General features: G+C 52.8%; 1 protein-coding gene across 1 annotated transcript in view; it reads left to right on the top strand.

Annotated features, from left to right (window-relative positions):
• TEKT5 (tektin 5) overlaps window positions 1–18,267 on the top strand; it is a 54,586-nt gene that overhangs the window by 10,285 nt on the left and 26,034 nt on the right. Inside the window, exons 2-5 of the mRNA XM_004705854.2 lie at window positions 3,413–3,496; window positions 4,845–4,915; window positions 8,444–8,587; window positions 12,886–13,108. Coding sequence (XP_004705911.1) covers window positions 3,413–3,496; window positions 4,845–4,915; window positions 8,444–8,587; window positions 12,886–13,108 — 522 coding nt within the window. The remainder of the gene's footprint in view (window positions 1–3,412; window positions 3,497–4,844; window positions 4,916–8,443; window positions 8,588–12,885; window positions 13,109–18,267) is intronic.

Here is an 18,267-nt window from a genome sequence, read left to right as displayed (position 1 = left end):
ATAAATATGTTTACGTATGTACATGCCTATGTTTATACCTGTATAAATGTCTTTTGCCTCCTAGTTCTTTCTTCTATTTCCTTTGACTTTCCTCCTGTCCCACTATCATGTCTGACCTTCATGCACCTCTCAGTAATTTCTCTCGGCTAAGTTGCACTTGCTCCAACCCTGCCAGGCATTCTACACACCCCTTGCCATCGATTTTAGATCACTTCTTGTTCCCTTGTCTCTGGGTTGGTTGACTTCCCACTTCCTTTTCTCCATCTCCTCTTCTCCCATGTTCCCCTGGAACTGTTGGTCCCATTGTTTTCTCCTTGGGATTGTTTATCCTGCCTATCTTATATAGATCAAAATGGCGGGGTCCGGTAGGGGGCAGGGAGGGAGAAGAAAAGGTCTACAACTAGTTCCAGGTCTGTCTGCTGACCCTTATGAATGTTTTCCAATCAAGTCTGATGAGGTGCCCAGATCTAACCCTGAGTCCTAAGTCTATTTTGGGGATTCCTTGGGGACTTGTTTGCTTTGCTTCCCTTGTTGTTCTGATGCAGTCCCTTCACGTTTCCCCTGGTGGGGGTGGAGGAGGTCAGACCAGGCACAGTTCCCGCGTGGTGTCTCCAGTACTGTCCCTGGTAGTGCTGTGGGTCAGTGAGGGGACGTCGTGTCTTGTGGTGGGGCCAGCCCTTCCGTCTTCTCTCTGCATTGGCTGCTCCAAGCAGGGATGCCGTCCTTGGGGCTCGGTGGGCCAGGATGTGGTCAGTTCTCTCTCTCTCTTTCCCTCTTAGTTTGCTCTTGTGTGGTCTGGGCAGACCGCCCTCTCCCCAGGCTGTATCGTCAGTGCTGTCCTCTGTAGTGCATTCTTCTGGGGAGGGGGTCAACATAGCTGGGATTGGAGCCAGACCTGCATACTTCTTTGCTAGCCCGATGCTCCAAACAGACATGTTGCCCTGAAGGATTGGCACACTAGGTTGAGGTCTGGTCTCTCTCTCCTTTTTCTGTGGAGACCTAAACAATACCTTCCCCATGGCTGGGTTAGTGCTCTGTACCCCCAACCCACGTCCTCTTTTTCTCCTTTTCCTCTCCTTTTTAGTTGGCTGTCATATGCATCCCTGGATTGGGTCTGACCCCTGTCAGAGCGCCTGGGCTTTGCCCCAGGAATCTATGCATTTAGTGGCTTGCCCCCTATGCCCCTTCTGCTTTTTAAGCTTACCTCAGTGGACTTATGTTGTACTTGTCCTTTTGTGCCTGGCTTACTTCACTTAATACAATGTCCTCCAACTCTTCCCATGTGACTGTGTGCTTCATGCGTTCATCCCTGCTTTTTAGGGATGCGTAGTATTCCATTGTATGTATGTATCAGAGTTCTTTAATCCATTAGTCCATTGATGGGAATTTAGGTTGTTTTCAACTCTTTGGATTGTGAATTGCACAACATTGATGAACATTGGAGCACAGATGTCTGGCTGTGGTCTGTTTTTCACCTCTTCTGGGTATACGCCCAGTAGGGGGATTGCTGGGTCATATGGTAGCTCAATTTCCATTTGTTTTAGAAATCGCCAAATCTATTTCCATAATGGTTGCACATACCTACAGGTCCACCAGCAGTGAATGAAAGTCCTATCTTTCCACACCCCCACCAACACTTGTTGCTTTCTGATTTTTTGAATTAGGATATCTTTGAGGGTGTTTGGTGGTATCTCATATTTGCTTTAATTTGCATTTTCCTTATGGTTAATGATGGAGAACATTTTCTCATATGTTTATTGGTCATTCAGATTTCTGCCCTTGTGAAACTCCTGTTCAGGTCTTTTGCCTACCTCCTTAATGGGCTATTTTATTTTTCTTATTGTAAGCTAGCAGAATATTGTAGATTTTAGTAATAAGGCCTTTGTTTGATGTGTCATTGCTAAAGATGTTTTCCTAGTCTGCGGGCTCTTACTCTCTTGGCGAAGTCTTTTGATATACACAGGTGTTTTCTCTTCAGTATACCCCACTTGTCGATTTTTGCTTCCTCTGTGTTTGTGTCCTTCCCTATTTCTGATAGCCTATGTATTCCCTGAGCCAAAGTTCTTAGGTTTGTCCCAATTCTCTTGTTGATGGCCCTAATAGTTTGGGGTTTTACCTCAAGGTCTGTGACTTTATTAAACCTTGAGTTTATTTTTGTGCATGGAGTGAGGTAAGGGTGTTGCTTCATTTTTTCTGCAGGTAGATATCCATTTTTTCCAGCACCACTTGTTAAAGAGGGCATCTGCATCCCATTTGATATTTGGGGGGCCCTTATCAAAGACCAGTTGTCTGTATGCTGATGATTTTATTTCTGGGTTTTCAGTTCTTTACTATACCAGTATCACACTGTTTTGACCACTGTGGCTGAAGTCAGGTAAAGCAAGCCCTCCCACTGTGTCCTTCTTCTTGAGGAGTTCTCTGCTAATTCTGGGCTTCTTTCCTCTCCATATGAAGCTGGTAGTCGGTTTTCAAATTATTTGAGCAAAGAGATACTGGTGTTTATTTCAGGATAGCATTAAACTTATATAGTGCCTTGGACATGACTGACATCTTTACTATATTAAGTCTTCTGATCCATGAGCATGGGATATTCTTCCATTTATGGAGGTCACTCTTGGTTTCTTGTAATAGTGTTCTGTAGTTTTCCTTGTACACATCTTTTATGTTTTTAGTCAGGTATATCCCTAGATATTTCAGTTTGTGCTTGGCTATTGTGAAGGGTACTACCTTTTTGATCCCCTCTTCCATGGTCTTGTCTGCTGCATATAGCAGTCCTATAGAGTCCTCTTTGTGATGTTGTGCCCTGCCACTCTGCCATGTTTCTCTATTGCTTCCAGCACTCCCCTGTGGGGCTTTTGGGATTTTCCATATATAGAATCATATCATCTGCGAATAACGACAGTTTCACCTCTTCTTTCCCCAGATGAATATCTTTGATGTCTCTCCTTCCCCTTATGCTGTTAGCTAGGACCTCCAGGACGATGTTAAATAAAGTGGGGACAAGGGGCATCCTTGTCTGGTCCCCTTTTTCAGCGGGATTGTTTTCATGTTTTCTCCGTTGACTACCACGTTGGCTATTGGTTTTTCATATATTTCTTGTATTATATTGAGGAATTTTCCTTCCATTCCTATCTTCTTGAGTGCTTTAAACAGGAATGAATGTTGGATGTTGTCGAATTTTTTTCTGCATTTATCAATATTATCATGTGGTTCTTATCCTTTTTCATGTCAATGTCATCGCCTTTTCTTGACCCCAGCAAGAAAGGGAAGCAGAAGCCCACCCAAAACACAGTAAGGGGGCCAGCAGATGCCCCCAGGGTTCTCGGAGAAATGAGCAGAGTGTGCAAAAGTGACGAGATGTGGCCTCCACTCAGGGTCTACCTGAACACTCTCTTTCCCGCTGCTCCCACAGGTGGCCCTGGAGTGTCTGTACCTCCGAGAGAAAAGGATCGGGATCGATTTGGTCCATGACACCGTGGAGAAGAACCTCATCCGGGTAAGCTGTCTCACTGGTTGGCCTGCTCCCTCGGGAAGAGGGGGGTGGCTTTCTGCACTGCCTGGGAGGAGCAGAAGCCACCGTGTCAACCAGGAGAGCTAGAGCTTGGCGAGCAAGACCAGAGGGGCAGAGAGACACTGGAGCATTTGACTCTTAGCTTTTTCATCTGCAAAATGGGCACCGCCATAGTGGTGCTGTGTGTCAGTCACAGAAGTGGATGCTTGTTGAGTTGTGTGTGTTATGTATTGAGTTGATTCACATGGGTTGCTCGATTTAGGAATAAAATCTGTAAGTGAGCACCTGGAACTTAGTAGATGTTCGGTTTCTTAAGAGTCTGGAAGTCAATGAAAGCAAAAGACAGACCCGCAGCCATCTAAGGTACAACGAACTCCTGGTCTCCACTCATTCGCTGGAGCAGCGGAGAAAGGAGGAAGAAGGAGCTAGTCTAAATGACATAGTCAACACCATAGGTTCCCACACATACTCATCCTACTACCCCTTTTCAGAAAACAACTACTTAGCATGCCCCTGGCAATTGAAAACTTTGGTTTTCTAGCCCCTAATCCAGGATAAAGTGTAAATATCTGCTTTGTAGCACTGCCCCCCCCCCCACTTCCCCAATCATTCCAGTTCCTCCCAGAGGGTGGTATTGCCTACTTTGGGAACTAGTGGTCTACAAGACCCACAGCCTTATTTACTCTGAGACCAGAGGACTCGATGGTGCCCAACTCCCAGGGTCACTGTTCTAATCAGGGCACCCCAAGTGAATATAGGAAAATGTGGAACAGACCCTAAACTTGCTGAAAACAACACTCAGCCCTACAGGGCTGTTTGAGGTAGAAAGACCCCCAAGACGGCTTGCAACTAGCCCCCGAGGTCATCTGGTAGCAAAACAACTATAAGAAAAGAAGGAATGTCTGCCCTAAGTACTGTGATCCTTTTAAAGCGTTGCCTCTCTGGGAGCAAGGGGCCAGCAATGAATGCAGAGATGAGACTCCAGGTGGGCAGGGAAACTAGAGGAATGGAAACAGAGCAACCAGATGGAAATAAAGGGATATTCACCCTCGGGGGAGTGTGTGCAGCACTGCAGCTTGTGTGGCATGTTTGAAGGGGAACCCAGGTTGCAGTGTAAACCTCCATGCCCCAAACATAATCCGATGTTATTTTTTAAAAAACAACAACAATAAAAATAAAAGAATCAGAGCGAGGAATGTGGCAAAACCCAGCACAGCCCGGAGTCGCAGGCTCCGGGGTCACATGGGCTGAGACGGGTGTGGGCCTGGTCTGGGAGACAGGACACCGCGAGTTTCCAAGATGCCAAACTTCTTTCCAACATGTATCATTTCAGGAAGTAGATCTGCTCAAGTGTTGCCAGGAGCAGATGAGAAAGCTGGCTCAAAGAATTGACCTCCAGCTGCGGTAAGGGTTCCTTTCCTCTCCGACCCTTTGGGCTTTCTTGAGGGGTTCCCAGGTTTGGGGGCAAGTCAGACAGGCTCCTTTGTCTCTAGATCAGTGTCCCAAACAACCAGGACAAGAAGAGAGCTCAGGTTTGTAACATCTGCCTGTTGTGATTAGGTGTGGTGGAGATGTCTCTGGCCCACTTGATAGTGTCACGAATCACAGAGTAACACGTTGCCCAGTCCTGACTGAGCCAGCTTCATGACCACACTGCGAGACAGGGTGCTTTCCAAGTGCCCTCCGTCCTAGGGGGCTCGTCCTCTAGATTATATCAGCACACGCTCTGCACTGACTAGTTTTCAGAATTGGGTTGCCAGCTCTTTCTTCTGAGCCTGTCTCACTTGAAAAGCCCCACTGTAGCCTGTTCACCATCGGTGTATCTGAAACACGGTGCCATAGCTTCCAGCATCGCAGCAACACACGAGCCGTGGCAGTACGTCCGACTGAGAGTGGTGGCGTCAACTGGGGTGGTGTAAAGACTCCTGCCACAGCTGGTGTCAAGCTGCCCGTGTGATGTTGCTCAGATGTGCACCAGGACGCCAGCCAGGGCATCCCCAGCCCGGCTGATTGCCTTGAGGGCCCAGCAAAAGGAAAGGGGCTGCACTGAGTTTTGAGCTGGGGCAAACCTTGGGAAGTGCCGAAGTTGGGTGCCAGCAAGGTGAGGGGCCAGGCCTCTCCAGAGGGGAGCTGGCAGACGCCTGGAGTCAGCAGTCTTCAAAAGGCAGCAGCTTTTGTTCTTGGACGATTATGTAACTGGTATCACAACAAGCTGGGAGGCCCCTCTCATAATTAAAGGGAGGCTTGTGATTCACAGGGCTTGGGCCCATAACTTAGCCTTGCCACCCCGAGGTGACCTCCCCTTGGCCCCAAGCGGGGCACTCACCTTTAACCCTTTCCGGGCACGCTACTGTACAGGTTTCTCCCCTTCATTTACTCTTAGCCACCGGGGCACTGACACAGACAGACACAGGCCCTCTGGGTGGGACACTAAAGGTAAGGCAGCTTGCAGTCAGTGCACGAGGGGCACCTTGTTTGCCTCGCTGTGCCCCCAGTAGGCAGAGAAGCACGGGCTGACTTGGCCACTCTCCTAATATGTAGTGACCAGTTTCACACAGGTCTCCACAGTGAAAAGGGTGCCCTACAGATTAGTCAGTAAGCACAAGTCAGCCCGTGCGTACTGTGCTTGCTGGGAGCTCCACCTCTGGCAGGGGCTGTGGGGTTGGGAGAGAGAGAAACACCCGCCAAACCTGGAAGCAGACCCTGGGAAGCGGTGGAGAGGTGCCCAGTTGCTCACTACAGAGCAGTAAGTAAGTACAGGTCAGCCCATGCCTACTTTGCTTATTGGGCAATTTAACACTGAGTCCAGAAACAGCAGGCCTCACCCCAGCCCAGGAGTCTCCCCACTTGTCTGAGGAGTGAGCACTGGGTGGCGGGGCTGGGGTGTAGGGTTTCCCCAGCATCCAGCCAGTATCGAGCGCAGCCATGAAGCGGTGTGACATTCACCTGTGGATAAAGGTGGCTCTGGCCGACAGGCGCGGTGGGGAAGGTTTGCCACGGAGTACAGGACTGGGCCTCGTCTGTCCGTCCTCACTCCAGCAATCCCACAAGCCCCCGGGGTTATTGCTTACCTCCCACTCATCCCCACTGCTCGTCTCCGGTTACTGGTCCTCATCGGGGCTTGTGGGTTTCCCCGATGGTGGAAGCTATGCCCGCCAGTAAGTGGTCTGCACACATGAGGGGGCTTCGAGGCGGCCCTGGAAAGTCTGTTGTCTTGCCATTCCATTTCCCCACAAGCTTCCTTCTTTCTGCCATCCCCTCTCCTTGTGCCCCACAAACTTTGTGAAGCCCCTCGGCAGGGTCTCCCAGAGTGGGCAGAGTTCAGCTTCTGCAGAGCTTCTAGACTGGGACTAGGAAGAAAGGCCTGGCGATCTCTGCCCAAAGATTAGTCCCCAGAAACCCTGTGGCTCACAACAAACGTATTTTCTCAGGTACAAGTAGAAGGTGAGCCTCAGGCGGGAGGTACAACCTGGCAGCTGGATGATGCCAACTGCCCTAAAGATGGGCTAGCATTGTTTTATTCCTCCCACCCTACCTGTGGTCCCCATGGGTCGAAGCTGATAGGACAGCAACTAGCTCTTTAAATTTTTCCCCCAAAGTGTTAAACATTTTTTTATTTAAAAAGGAAGGTTCTAATAAAGGAGACCTCTGGGCAGGCAAAAGTATTTGGTATATTCTACTTTTCTTGCATTTCTGCTCCTGAGCACTGATTCATGGGGAGAGATGGTGGGTTTGGAGGAGGACTGGAGTTTGGAAAGTTGAGTTTGCAGCGTTATTCAGAGGTGGGACTGAGGAGCACTGGCACAGCGGGCTGAGCATCAGGTTCAAATCCACCTGCTGCTCCCAGGGGGGAAAATGAGGCTGGTTGCCCCCTTGAAGATTTATGGTCTCAGAAACCTGACAGAGTGAGTGAGTGAGTGTGATTAAACAAAGAATAATAAACATGACTATGGTGGTCTGGGACAAAGAGCCCCAGTGGTGTAGTGGTTACGTGCTGAGCTGCCACGGGCAAGGTCAGCCATTAGAACCTACCAGCTCGGCAGGACAGAGATTGGCCTTGCAGCTCCTGGGAAGAGGGACAGTCTTGGAACCACAGGGCAGCTCTTCTCTGCCAACAGGGCCGATGGTTGGCATGTGCCCCACAGCAGGGAGTTTGTTTGCTTGGTTTCATGGGGTCGGGGATGGTCGGGGGTCCCCACGGAGAAGTGGCCCCAGGGAGAGGTGGCACTACCAGTGACAAGATCACTGCTGTCATTTTTATGGCCGCAGGCTCACAGTTTGAACCCACCGTGGGAGAAAGACCTTGAGGCTGTGTGTTAGCGGCTGTGTGCTCAACAGTTATGCCACCTGGGATCCCGAGGGAACGTTTACTGAGCCCTCTTCTGAGGGACAGGTGGCTGGGCGGCACAAACGGTTGGTGGTACGAACCCCTCCTGGGGTGCCTTGGAAGAAAGGCCTGCTTCCGGAAGCTCTCAGCCTTAGAAGGCCGGCCGAGCAGTTCTCCTCTGCATACACAGGGCCGCCAGGGTCGGAATCGACATGTGGGTAACACGTGCTGAGCTGCTAACGGCAAGATCACCTGTTCAAAACCCCCAGACGGCCCGTGGGAGAAAGATGGGGCTTTCTACTCCCGCAGAGAGTCACAGCCTCAGAAAACCCACGGGGCGGTTCTCCTTTGTCCTCGAGGTCCCTCTGAGTGGGCATCCACTTGATGACCGTGGGCGCATTTGGGACAGGGAGGCAAGTGGAGAAGCCCTGGCCTGGGCACAGGGGGGTGCAGGGGAGCCATTGAGGAGTAAGGAGGACATTTTCTTGGGGGTCCAGAGTCTTGGCTGTCCACTCTGACTCTCACCGCCTTACCCTGTGCCCTTGAGTGAGGGACTCTGGGTAAGTGCAGCCTGGAAGACAACCCCTCCCCACCCGCACCTGCAGGGACAACCGGGATGCTCAGCACGCGCTGGAGCGGGACCTGGAGGACAAAAACTCGGCCCAGTTTATTGACGAGAAGTGCATCAACCTGCGCAACACGTCAGACTGCGTCAGCTTCTTCCACGGCGTGGAGAGAGTCGACGGCACGTGAGTACGCCCCGCCCCATCCCTGCCGGCACCCTGGGGACAGGCTTCTGGGCCTCCTCCTGAGAAAGCGCAATAGGGGGTGCTGGGCACCAGTCAAGAGGGAGGTTGGGTGGCTACCCGAGGAACCGTGGCTACAGGCAACAGAATCCAGTGCTGGCTAACTTCAGACCAAATAGAAATGAGCCACAGAGTCGAGGGGAAGGAGGCAGAGCCCAGGCTCGGGCAACTAGAGGCATCCAGGGAGCAGGAGCTAATCAGGCTGCTTGTCGGACCTGCCACGTCACCACGCGTGCTCCGAGGACCCACTGTGTGGCTTACAACAGCAGGAAGGCTGTCCCACGGGCTGAAGGCCCAGAGTGTGAGTTCAGGGCCCTACTCTCTCCAGGGCAGAGTTCCCCCATGCCTCCTCCGGCTTCCGCTGGTCCCAAGCTTCCCTTGGCTTGTGGCTGCCTCCCTCCAGCCTGCCTCTGTCATCCCATGGTCTTCTTCCCTCCCAGGTTCTATGGGTCTCTGTGCCTCGTCTCTTTTATAAGGACGCCAGTCACGTTGGGTTGAGGAGCCCTTGGTAGACCAGTGGCTTCCATATTAGGCTGCTAGCCACAAGGTCAGCAGTTCAACTCCACCAGTCACTTTGTGGGAGGATGATGAGCTTACTGCTTCCGTAAAGATGGACAGCCCTGGGAACCCACACGGTCATTCTACCCTGTCCTGTAGGGCTGCTATCAGTTGGAATTGACTTGCGGGCAGTGACTTTGTCTGTGTTGTTTGTCATATTGGGTTAGGCCTTACCCTAGTCCCCATATGATTCCATGTCAACCTGACTAATTCCATCTGACAAAAAGCCCCTCTCTCCAAATAAGGTTAGTTATAGCCACTGGTGGGTGGCAGGGGCTGGGGGTTTATGTGTAGGATTTCAATATCCAGCCCAACCCATGACACTCAACTTTGTTTAAGATCCAAATCCCAGAAAGAGAGCGAGCATGCGAGTCCCACGACCACCCCCACACCCCCCACACACCCACACACAGCAGAGCATCTGCACCTTGACTGGCAATCCCACCAAATTCTAAAAGCAAAATGGCTGGAGCCAGACTCAGGGTCGGATGCATGCTCACGCTCTGCAGGGAAGGCCGACTGGTACCCATGGGACCTGGCCATGGCGTAAAAGTGTAGACCCTGGAGTCAGGCTCCAAATCACAAGCTTGGTGCTTACACTTTGAGGAAGCTACTTCCTCCTTAAGGGACCCTGGTGGTGCAGTGGTTAGGCAGTGGGCTGTTAACTGCAAGATCAGCAGTTCAAAACCATCGGCTGCTTCACAAGAGAAAGATGGGGCTTTCTACTCCCCTCATGAGTTACAGTCTCGGAAATGCACACGGGCAGTTCCACCTGTGCGATAGGGACGCCGTGAGGAGGCATTGGCTGGATGGCAGCAAGCTTGATTGTTTGTTTGTTTGTTTGTTTGGACTTCCTCCGGGGGGCCGTGTCCTCGTCTTTGCCATTGGGATACAGACAGCCCCCGGCACCCGGGGCTTCTGTGAGGAGTACAGAGTCCCTGGCATGGGGAGCGAGTCCACCAGACACTGACTCCGTGTGCACCGCCTGAGTGTGTGCCCACATGCTCTCCTGATGGTGTTTGGGAGCGAGGGGCCCTTCTGTGCATGGCCCTGTGGCGGCTGTGCCACAGCCCGATTTGGTACCGAGCTTAGGCACGCCTCCTTGTCGTCAGTCTGGGGCCACTAGGACTGGGTACAGGTGAGGTGGACTCTTGTCTTGGTCCGTTGTTCCTTTGAATCGTCATCACACCGCGTTGTGCTCGACACGTGGTTGTTATTGTTGTTGGGTGCCATCGAGTCAGCCCGGCCCAGAGCGACCCTGTGCCAGCAGAACGGAGCACTGCCCAGTCCTGCACCATCCCCACCGTTGGTCCTCTGCTTGAGCCCGTTGTCGTAGCCACTGTCTCCATCCGTCTCCTTGAGGACCTTCCTCTGTGTCACCAGCCCTCTCCTCTTTCAAGCAGGATGTCCTTGCCAGGCACTAGTGTGCGTTCTCGCCATCCTGGCCTCTAAGGAGCATTCTGGCTGCACCTCTTCCTAGACAGATTTCTTTGTTCCTTTGGCGGTCCGTGGGACTTGCAGTATTCTTCACCAGCACCACAGTTCAAATGCATCCTCTCTTGTCTTCTTTATTCAATGTCCAACTTTCCTATGGCACATAGTAGGTATACAATAGCTCATACACTAGTTCACTGAGGAAAGAAGGTCGGGAAGGAGTTCCTTGGCCATCTCCTTGGTCCAGGTCTGGGGTCACTTTGTGGGTCTTCGTGAAGATCTCAGTGTTGAGATGGTCCTTGAGGATCCCAGCGATGATGGTGCCAGGACCCTTCTCCCCTTTGGCCTGATGACCACCCCATGGCGTTGTCAAGGAGGACTGTAAGCTTTGGGCCCTCCTTGGCCACAGCTGCCCATTGGGACTGGAATCCTTTCCTAAACAGACACCTCCCTGGAAGCCTGGCAGCCAGGCCAGCTGGCAGGGTCTCCAGTTTCCATAGGAAGAGTTGTTACTCAAAGGTCCCCATCTGGTGACTGCCCAAGAGAGCTGCTTTGTGGTGACTAATGGCCCCCAGATGGGCTAGCTCAGGACTTTGTGCTCGAAGTTTTCTTAAGGCCAGGCTACCTCTGGGCAGGTTTAAAACGGCCTGAGAGCAATGTCTCTGTCCACCCAATTACATGACCACAAGAAAACCAGCAAATCTCTCCTGGAAGATGTACAGCCTGAGTGCTCGTTAGAAGAGAGGAAAGTAAAGTGAAAACTTGACCTTCTCCAGGGCCTAGCCTCTCCTGATAACATGCCCAGAGTATATAAGGTGAGGGTCAGTGACAAACACCACCTGCCGCTCCGTGGGAGAAAGAGGACGCTCTCTACTCCCATAGAGAGTTACATCCTTGGAAACTCATGGGGGCAGCTCTAGTCTGTCCTGAGGGCGATGAGTTTGGGTTTTGGGTCATAGAGTTTAGGAGTTCCCAGGACCACCTTCAGGTTCAGTAATTTGCTAGAAGGACCCAGAGAAGTCGTCAAAGCCGTATCCTCCTGGTTCCTGTGTCTTACAGTGAAAGGATGCTGATTAGAATCTGAGGGAGGGGTGCACGGCAGGGTAAAAGACCACAGGCTGGGTTTGCAGGGGTCCCTTCCCAGGGAAGTCTGACAACACTGGAAGTTCTAGTTCCCAGCAATGATGTGTGACAAACCCCTGGAGGAATGTCACAGCTCAGCTGTCCACTCCAGGGCAGAGGGGACTCAGTGACATTGGCACGGTCCCATCCTACAGCAGTGGACACCCTCAGAGGAAACCAGAAGGCCTCTAGCTGCTGCCCTGGCCAGCACCCTGGGATGAAAAGCCACTGTGCAGCCTTGGGCTGCCCACACCCTTCTCTGGCCCCCGTGTGGATGGATGGAAGCCCTGGCCCACACACCACAGTCTCTCTCGTCCCCGGAAGCCAGAGCCATGTGTGCGGCTTGCTTTTGAACAACCGCAAAAGCTGGAGAAAACCTCTGGGCGGGCAGTGCGGCCAGTGAGAACCGGGCCCCGCAGGCTGCCTGGCTGTTCTGGTCCCCCGCGTTTTTTGCCTGAGACTCGAAGGTGGCTGACCACTCCTCTGTTTCTAAGTTCCTTGCAGCACTTAGCCTCTGTGTCAGTCTCTTGTGTATTGTCCGTCTCCTTGCTGGAAATGGATGGCAAGGGGGCCCAAGTGCCCATCTCCCATCTCCTGTGGTGCCCTCTCATTGGCTGATCCCACAACCAGTCTCTGTGGAGCAAACATTCCAGCCACACTGGCACAGCCCCACGCTCACCACCGAGTGGAAGGGTGCTCGCTGCAGCCCGCCGAGTACCACAGTGCCTGGCTCTTCATCCATCTCCGGGTTTGGGTGGGGTTGTGGAAGGTGTTATGGGAAAGTGTGCTTCTCTCACCAACCCACGAACGTGCCCCAGGGAAAGTCAGCTGCTCTGTCTCGGCTGCAGGGTTGGGAGAGGACAGGGGTCCTCAAGCTGGGCGGTGGTGCGCCCTCCCCAGGGGGCAGTGGCCAAGGTCTGGAGACATTTCTGGCCCTCACAATCAGGGGAGAGAGTGTCATTGGCATCCAGGGGCTGCTAAGCATCTGATAGGTCACATCCCCTGCTAAAAGGACAGCTCAGCCTCCCATAGCAACACTGCCGAGATTGAGAAACCCTGGTCAGGAGGTGGACAAGGCTCTGCGTCCTCCTTCGCCTATAGTACATCTGTCCTTGTGCCTCTTGCAGGGTCTCTGTGCCTGAGACCTGGGCCAAGTTCAGCAATGACAACATCAGACACTCCCAGAACATGCGGGCCAACTCCATCCGGCTGCGCGAGGAGGCGGAGCACCTCCTGGAGACCTTGTCGGACCAGATGTGGAAGCAGTTTACGAACACTAACCTGGCCTTCAACGCCCGCATCTCCGAGGTGATGGACATTAAGAATAAGCTGCAGACACAGCTGGCCAAGGTAAGGGAGAGGGCCCCGGGCCCTGGAAAGACCCTCGTCCACACTTGTAGAGCCCCCACCTTCTTCAGCACCTGGGCGACCCCACCCGCCCATCTTTGGTACTGACATGGTCCCATTTAGTCCGCGGTCTGAATGTGATTGCCAATCCCAAGAGCTATGAGCTCTCTGGGAGGACTTCAGCATCTTGGCTGGATTCTCATTGCTTGCTGGACGGGGGAGCGTGGAGCCGGGCCTGACGGCCACCACATCATTCTATGGCTCCCAGGCCCCTCCTCTTCCATCTGTGGAAGACTCCGTGGCTGAAGGTGGAGAGGGCGGAGCTGTGATTACGCAGGGTACCACAGTCCCTGTCAGTGACAACTGAGCAGATCCCTGGTACCATCAGCATCTTTAGAAATGGGCTCTTTTGGCTTTCAAAGGCTTCAGCAGCATAGAATCCACCTGTTGGGTGTTGGGGAGACTTTTAATGTGACGAGTAGGAGGGATTGAGTAGGTCTGAGCACGCTCTCAGGTGTGCATGGGCGAATGTGCAGACTTTGATAAGCACCTGGTGGGCAGCTGTCCCCTCCCTCTCTGCCTCCCTCCTGTGCTCTTCCTCTCTCTCCCTCCCCAAGACAGCATATTGGAGGGATAGAATCCTTCCCGTAGGCATCCCCAGGCAGCTAAACACAAATTAGATTTCCTTTTGTGGCATTTTGCTTCCCAGCTCCCAGACCTAACCTTCCTGTTCACGAGAGAGTCAGTCAGCTCCCCCATTCACAGCAAATCACACCTAGTGTGAGTTGGGCTTCTTCTCAGCCCCGACCATCTCACCCCACCAGTTGCTTGGACCCCTTTGTCATCCCCCCTCTACCCCTGACACTCCCTGTTTCCAGGAAACCACCGAGTCTTCTCTCACTGTAGATTAAGATGGGGCTGTCTGCATCCATCCAGACCCCAGCCTCAGAAGCCCACGGGGCGGTTCTGCCCTGCCCTGTGTGATTGTCAGCAGCTCCTGAGTCTGCTCCGACTCATTGTGACCGTAGGTACCGTTGTCAGGAGAACCTGCCGAGGCGGCGCCATCATAGCCCTGGCTGCGGTGTCTGAGCCCATTACTGCGGCTGCTGCCCATCCAGCCTGTCAAGGGTCTTCCTCTCTTTCGCTGCCCTTCTGCTTTGCCAAGCATGATAAGCCTGCCCTGCAGGGTCACTATGCGTCAGAATAGGCTGGGTGGCATCGAGTTTGAGTTATAGCTTAATTTGCATCTTCTAGAATTTTATGAATGGAGACATACAGTGTGTTTTTCTGTTTGCTTTTTTTACTCCATGCAATCATTTTGAGGTTCATCCGGGTTGTTGGGTGCACCAATAGTCTATTCCTTTCTTGGGTGCTGACTGATATATTCCATACATATTATGCTGTATGGTTATGCCCCACTGTTTGTAGTGTGTGGATAGACCACGATTTAGGTGCAATAGTGGGTGATGTGTTGGGCTGCTAAACACAAAGTCAGCAGTTTGAAACCACCAGCTGCTCCTTGGGAGAAAGCTAAGACTGCTCCCACAAAGACTTTCAATCTCAGAAACTCACAGGGGGCAGCCCAGCCCTGTCTGGGAGAGTCGCTATGAGTCGGAATTGATGCAATGGCAGTGAGGTGGCACCAAGGGTTAAGTTTCGGCTCCTAACTGAGAGTCTGGGAGCTCAGCTTTGCTAGGGGTGCCTCAGAAGAAAGGCCCGGAGATCTGCTTCTGAAAGGTCAGCTAGCAAGTGTGTTCCTACTCAGAACGAGTCAGGTTCCAAGACTGCCGAGCTTTATGGGAGTCGACAGCGTCTTCTGTCTCCCGAGGAGCGGCTGGTGGGTTTGAACTGCTCAGAGCATTGAAAACCCTGGGGGGCACAGTCTGCTCAGACATGCGTGGGGTAGAGAGGGTCAGACTGGCATGTTGTACTGTGGCATACGTATCTGTTCACCTATGCCTCGATGCTTGCACAGGCTTCCAGCTTGGGGCTATTATAAACAAACAAAAACGGTTGTGGACATTTGTGGACGCGTTTTTATATAAACTCAGATTTTAAAAATTGGTAAAAGAAAACATGGAGCTATCACATGAAAGTGCCGATTGCCAGCCTTTCTCAGTAACATCCAAGTCAGATGTTTCTGGCTGGGCAGCGGCATTCGTGGCTGCTGTCTCTGCAGAGAGGGGCCCGGCTCTCCACCAACCACAGCCCCACCGACCCAGCATGGGCCCTCCACACAAGCAGTGCTTTGCCGGCTGCTCCGGGGAGCCCAGGAGGTCTGCAGGGTCTCCTCTCAGTGGCAGGGGAGAGGCAGGGAGGTCGTGGACAAAGTGACTCACCACAGAGGAGTTTAACAGACTGACCTTGGAAGGCGGTCCTGGAACTCTGGGCTGCCAAGTGGAAGCCAGCAGACACATTTTTATATCAGCTCTTAGATTGAAAACATCGGAGAGTTTATCCTCCCTTCTCCAGAGTGGCCCTCTGCCTGCCCTGACTGCCTTTCTAAGAGGTGAGGGCCCCAGCCTGCAGCTGGCTCCCCAAGAGGCTGCCACCAGCCCCTGCTCTTCATCCGACACTGGTCCAAGGAGGTCTGGAACCCATTTCTGAGTGGGGAATGCTTCTGTGCTTTGCTAGCAGCCGGGTCCCTTCCAGGGTCAGTGCCTGCCGCCAAGCCACCGGCTGCTGGCTTTTAAAGCTGGCCCCATCCTGGAGGAGTGGACTGGCTGAGCTGCTACCAGGCTGCTGCACTGGGAGTCTGGGGAGGAGGGGCCTGGGCTGTCTTTGAAGGACAATGGACCCCGGTGGGGGCACTTCTCTTTTCTGGGTCTCTCCATCGGTCCCCCTGGTAGTGTTGAGGCAGAAATGCAATGAGACGCTTCACCCTGGGACCGGGAACCTGGAGTCACATGTGTGTCAGAATAGAACTGTGCTCCCACCGGGTTTCAGAAATAGATCGCCAGGCCTTTCTTCCGAGGTGCTTCCAGGGGGACTTGAACCCCTAACCTTTGGACTAACAACAGAAGCACCACCAGGGATCCAGCATGTCCTGCCACCTCCTGGCCTTCTTCTAGGTGCAGACATCTTTTGTTCTCTGCCTGACTGCTTGCTTGCTGGCTTAGGACACTGTCCAGGCTCACCTACACTCCTGGCTGCAGCACCTGCTTCCTCCTCTATAGCAGCCTTGGTGGCACAGCACCTCTGGCGTTGGCTGCTAACCAAAGGGCCAGTGGTTCAAACCCACCAGCCGCTCTGTGGGAGATGGCGAGGCAGCCCGTTTCCATGAAGACGGCCATCTGGCAGTTGTACTCTGTCCTGGCGGGTGGCAATGAGTGGAGGTTGTCTTGCCTGCAGTAGGTCGGGTGGGGTCTCCTCCTCCTGGTCCAGTGTCCCCTCCTTCTTGGCTCGTGAGTCACACAGCACCACGGGGACAGCTGGGCTCAATGCTCGCTCTGGCACTTCCACCTGGGGCAGGTCGCCCCACCTCTGCACACCTCAGTTTCCTCCTCTGTCAGGTGGGGCAGACAGTGGCCAGGGGAGAGGGGGACAAAAGCAGCCCCCAGCATGTGCTTAATGAACATCAGCTCACACTAGGAGATACAGAGCCACCACCACCATCTGCTTCCTGACCTGCTGGGGCTTGGTGTTGTCACCCCAGGTTTTATATGGAAATGGCTGGGGGTTCTTGGGACAGTAATTGCATTTGTTCCCTGGGGCTGCAGTAACAGAAGATCCCAGACTGCATGGCTTACAAGACAGATATTTAATCTCTGGAGGCCAGGCATCTGGGATCAGGGTTTCGGCTAGTTGGGTCCTGCAGGGGTTCTCATGGTGAATCCATCCTCGTCTGTCTGGGTCACCAGCAATCCTTGGCTTGTAACTGTATCACTCTACCCCCTGCCCGGCTGCACCTTACCTCTTATCTGCCAGCTCCGTGTCTGTGTGCCTCCTTGACTGTGTCTTCTGAGGACATGCTCATTGGGCGTGGGGACCACCCCCACCTAGTGTGCTCTCAGTGCTTGCCTGGTTGTTGTTCTTAGGCACTTTCACTTCAGCACTAGCGACCAGACAGAGGGCAGAGTAGGAGTGCCCCATACGGTTTCACAGGCTGAAATCTCTATGACAGCAGATCACCAGGTCTTTCTGCAGCCGATGGGCTTGAATCGCTGAACTTTAGACGAGCAGCTGAGTGCTTAACAACTGGGCCACCAGGATCCCTTAGCCCTGGGCTGGACCTAGTGTTAATTACATCTGCAAAGACCGTATGCCAAATAAGGTTACATTCTGAAGCCCTGGGTAGATTTGGAGTTTGGGGGAGGTAGTGGGCACTCTTAACCTCATGACAGTAAGAAATCCCTTGTAATCTGTCCCCCAATCTATGAAAAAGGCGTGATCCTTTCATCGATGAGAATTACATGGGAATCAGAAGGAATTTATGATTTCTGAACCTCCACTAACCATCAGACACACCCCAAGGCCGGGTCCCGCCCAAGGACTCTGGTCTCGTTGGTTGAGGTGCTGTTCTGACCCCAGACCTCTTTAAAGCTGCCCTCCCCAGAGAGTGGGGTGAGGTGGATGAATGGGCTAGCCACAGGGTACTTTGTGGACAGGGAAACCAGCCTGTAGGACACTATCGTGATCGAGACATGACATTTTGCGTTTGCCCAAACCCTAATGTGAATGGAGCAGCACAGGCTCAGCGATCGTCATGAACAGAAACCAGGAGGGCAGGATGCTCTTGGGAGAAATGGCACGCAGGGGAGCGGTGGGGGGGAGGGGGTATTCTCTCCTTTCTGCACCATGCTTCTGGAAATCAGTTTATGAAGGAAGGAAAAAGCCCTGGCTGATGCGCCTCATTCACATGCAGCCACCACGTCTGTCTGTGAGGCTTGCCATGTCGCTAGGATGTGTGTAACAGGTTTCAGAGGCACTTCCAGACTAAGATGGGCTAGGAAGAAAAGCCTGATGGTGTACTTCTTACTTTCAGCCAGTGGCAACCGAATGAACCACAGTCGTCCCACTTTCAACCAACCATGAGATTAGGCAGCATTTCCGTCTGCTGTGCGTCAGGCAGCCACGTGTCAGAGCTGATGCCACAGCACTTAGAACAGCAAGGGTCTTTTTAAATCATTTTATTGGGGGTTCATACAACGCTCATCACAATC

The sequence above is a fragment of the Echinops telfairi genome, unplaced genomic scaffold, assembly GCF_000313985.2.
Source record: "Echinops telfairi isolate 266 unplaced genomic scaffold, ASM31398v2 ScPeMD7_5;HRSCAF=22, whole genome shotgun sequence".
NCBI lineage: Eukaryota > Metazoa > Chordata > Mammalia > Afrosoricida > Tenrecidae > Echinops > Echinops telfairi.
The sequence above is the reverse complement of the archived record's forward strand: the minus strand, read 5'-3'. Positions and strand labels throughout refer to the sequence as shown.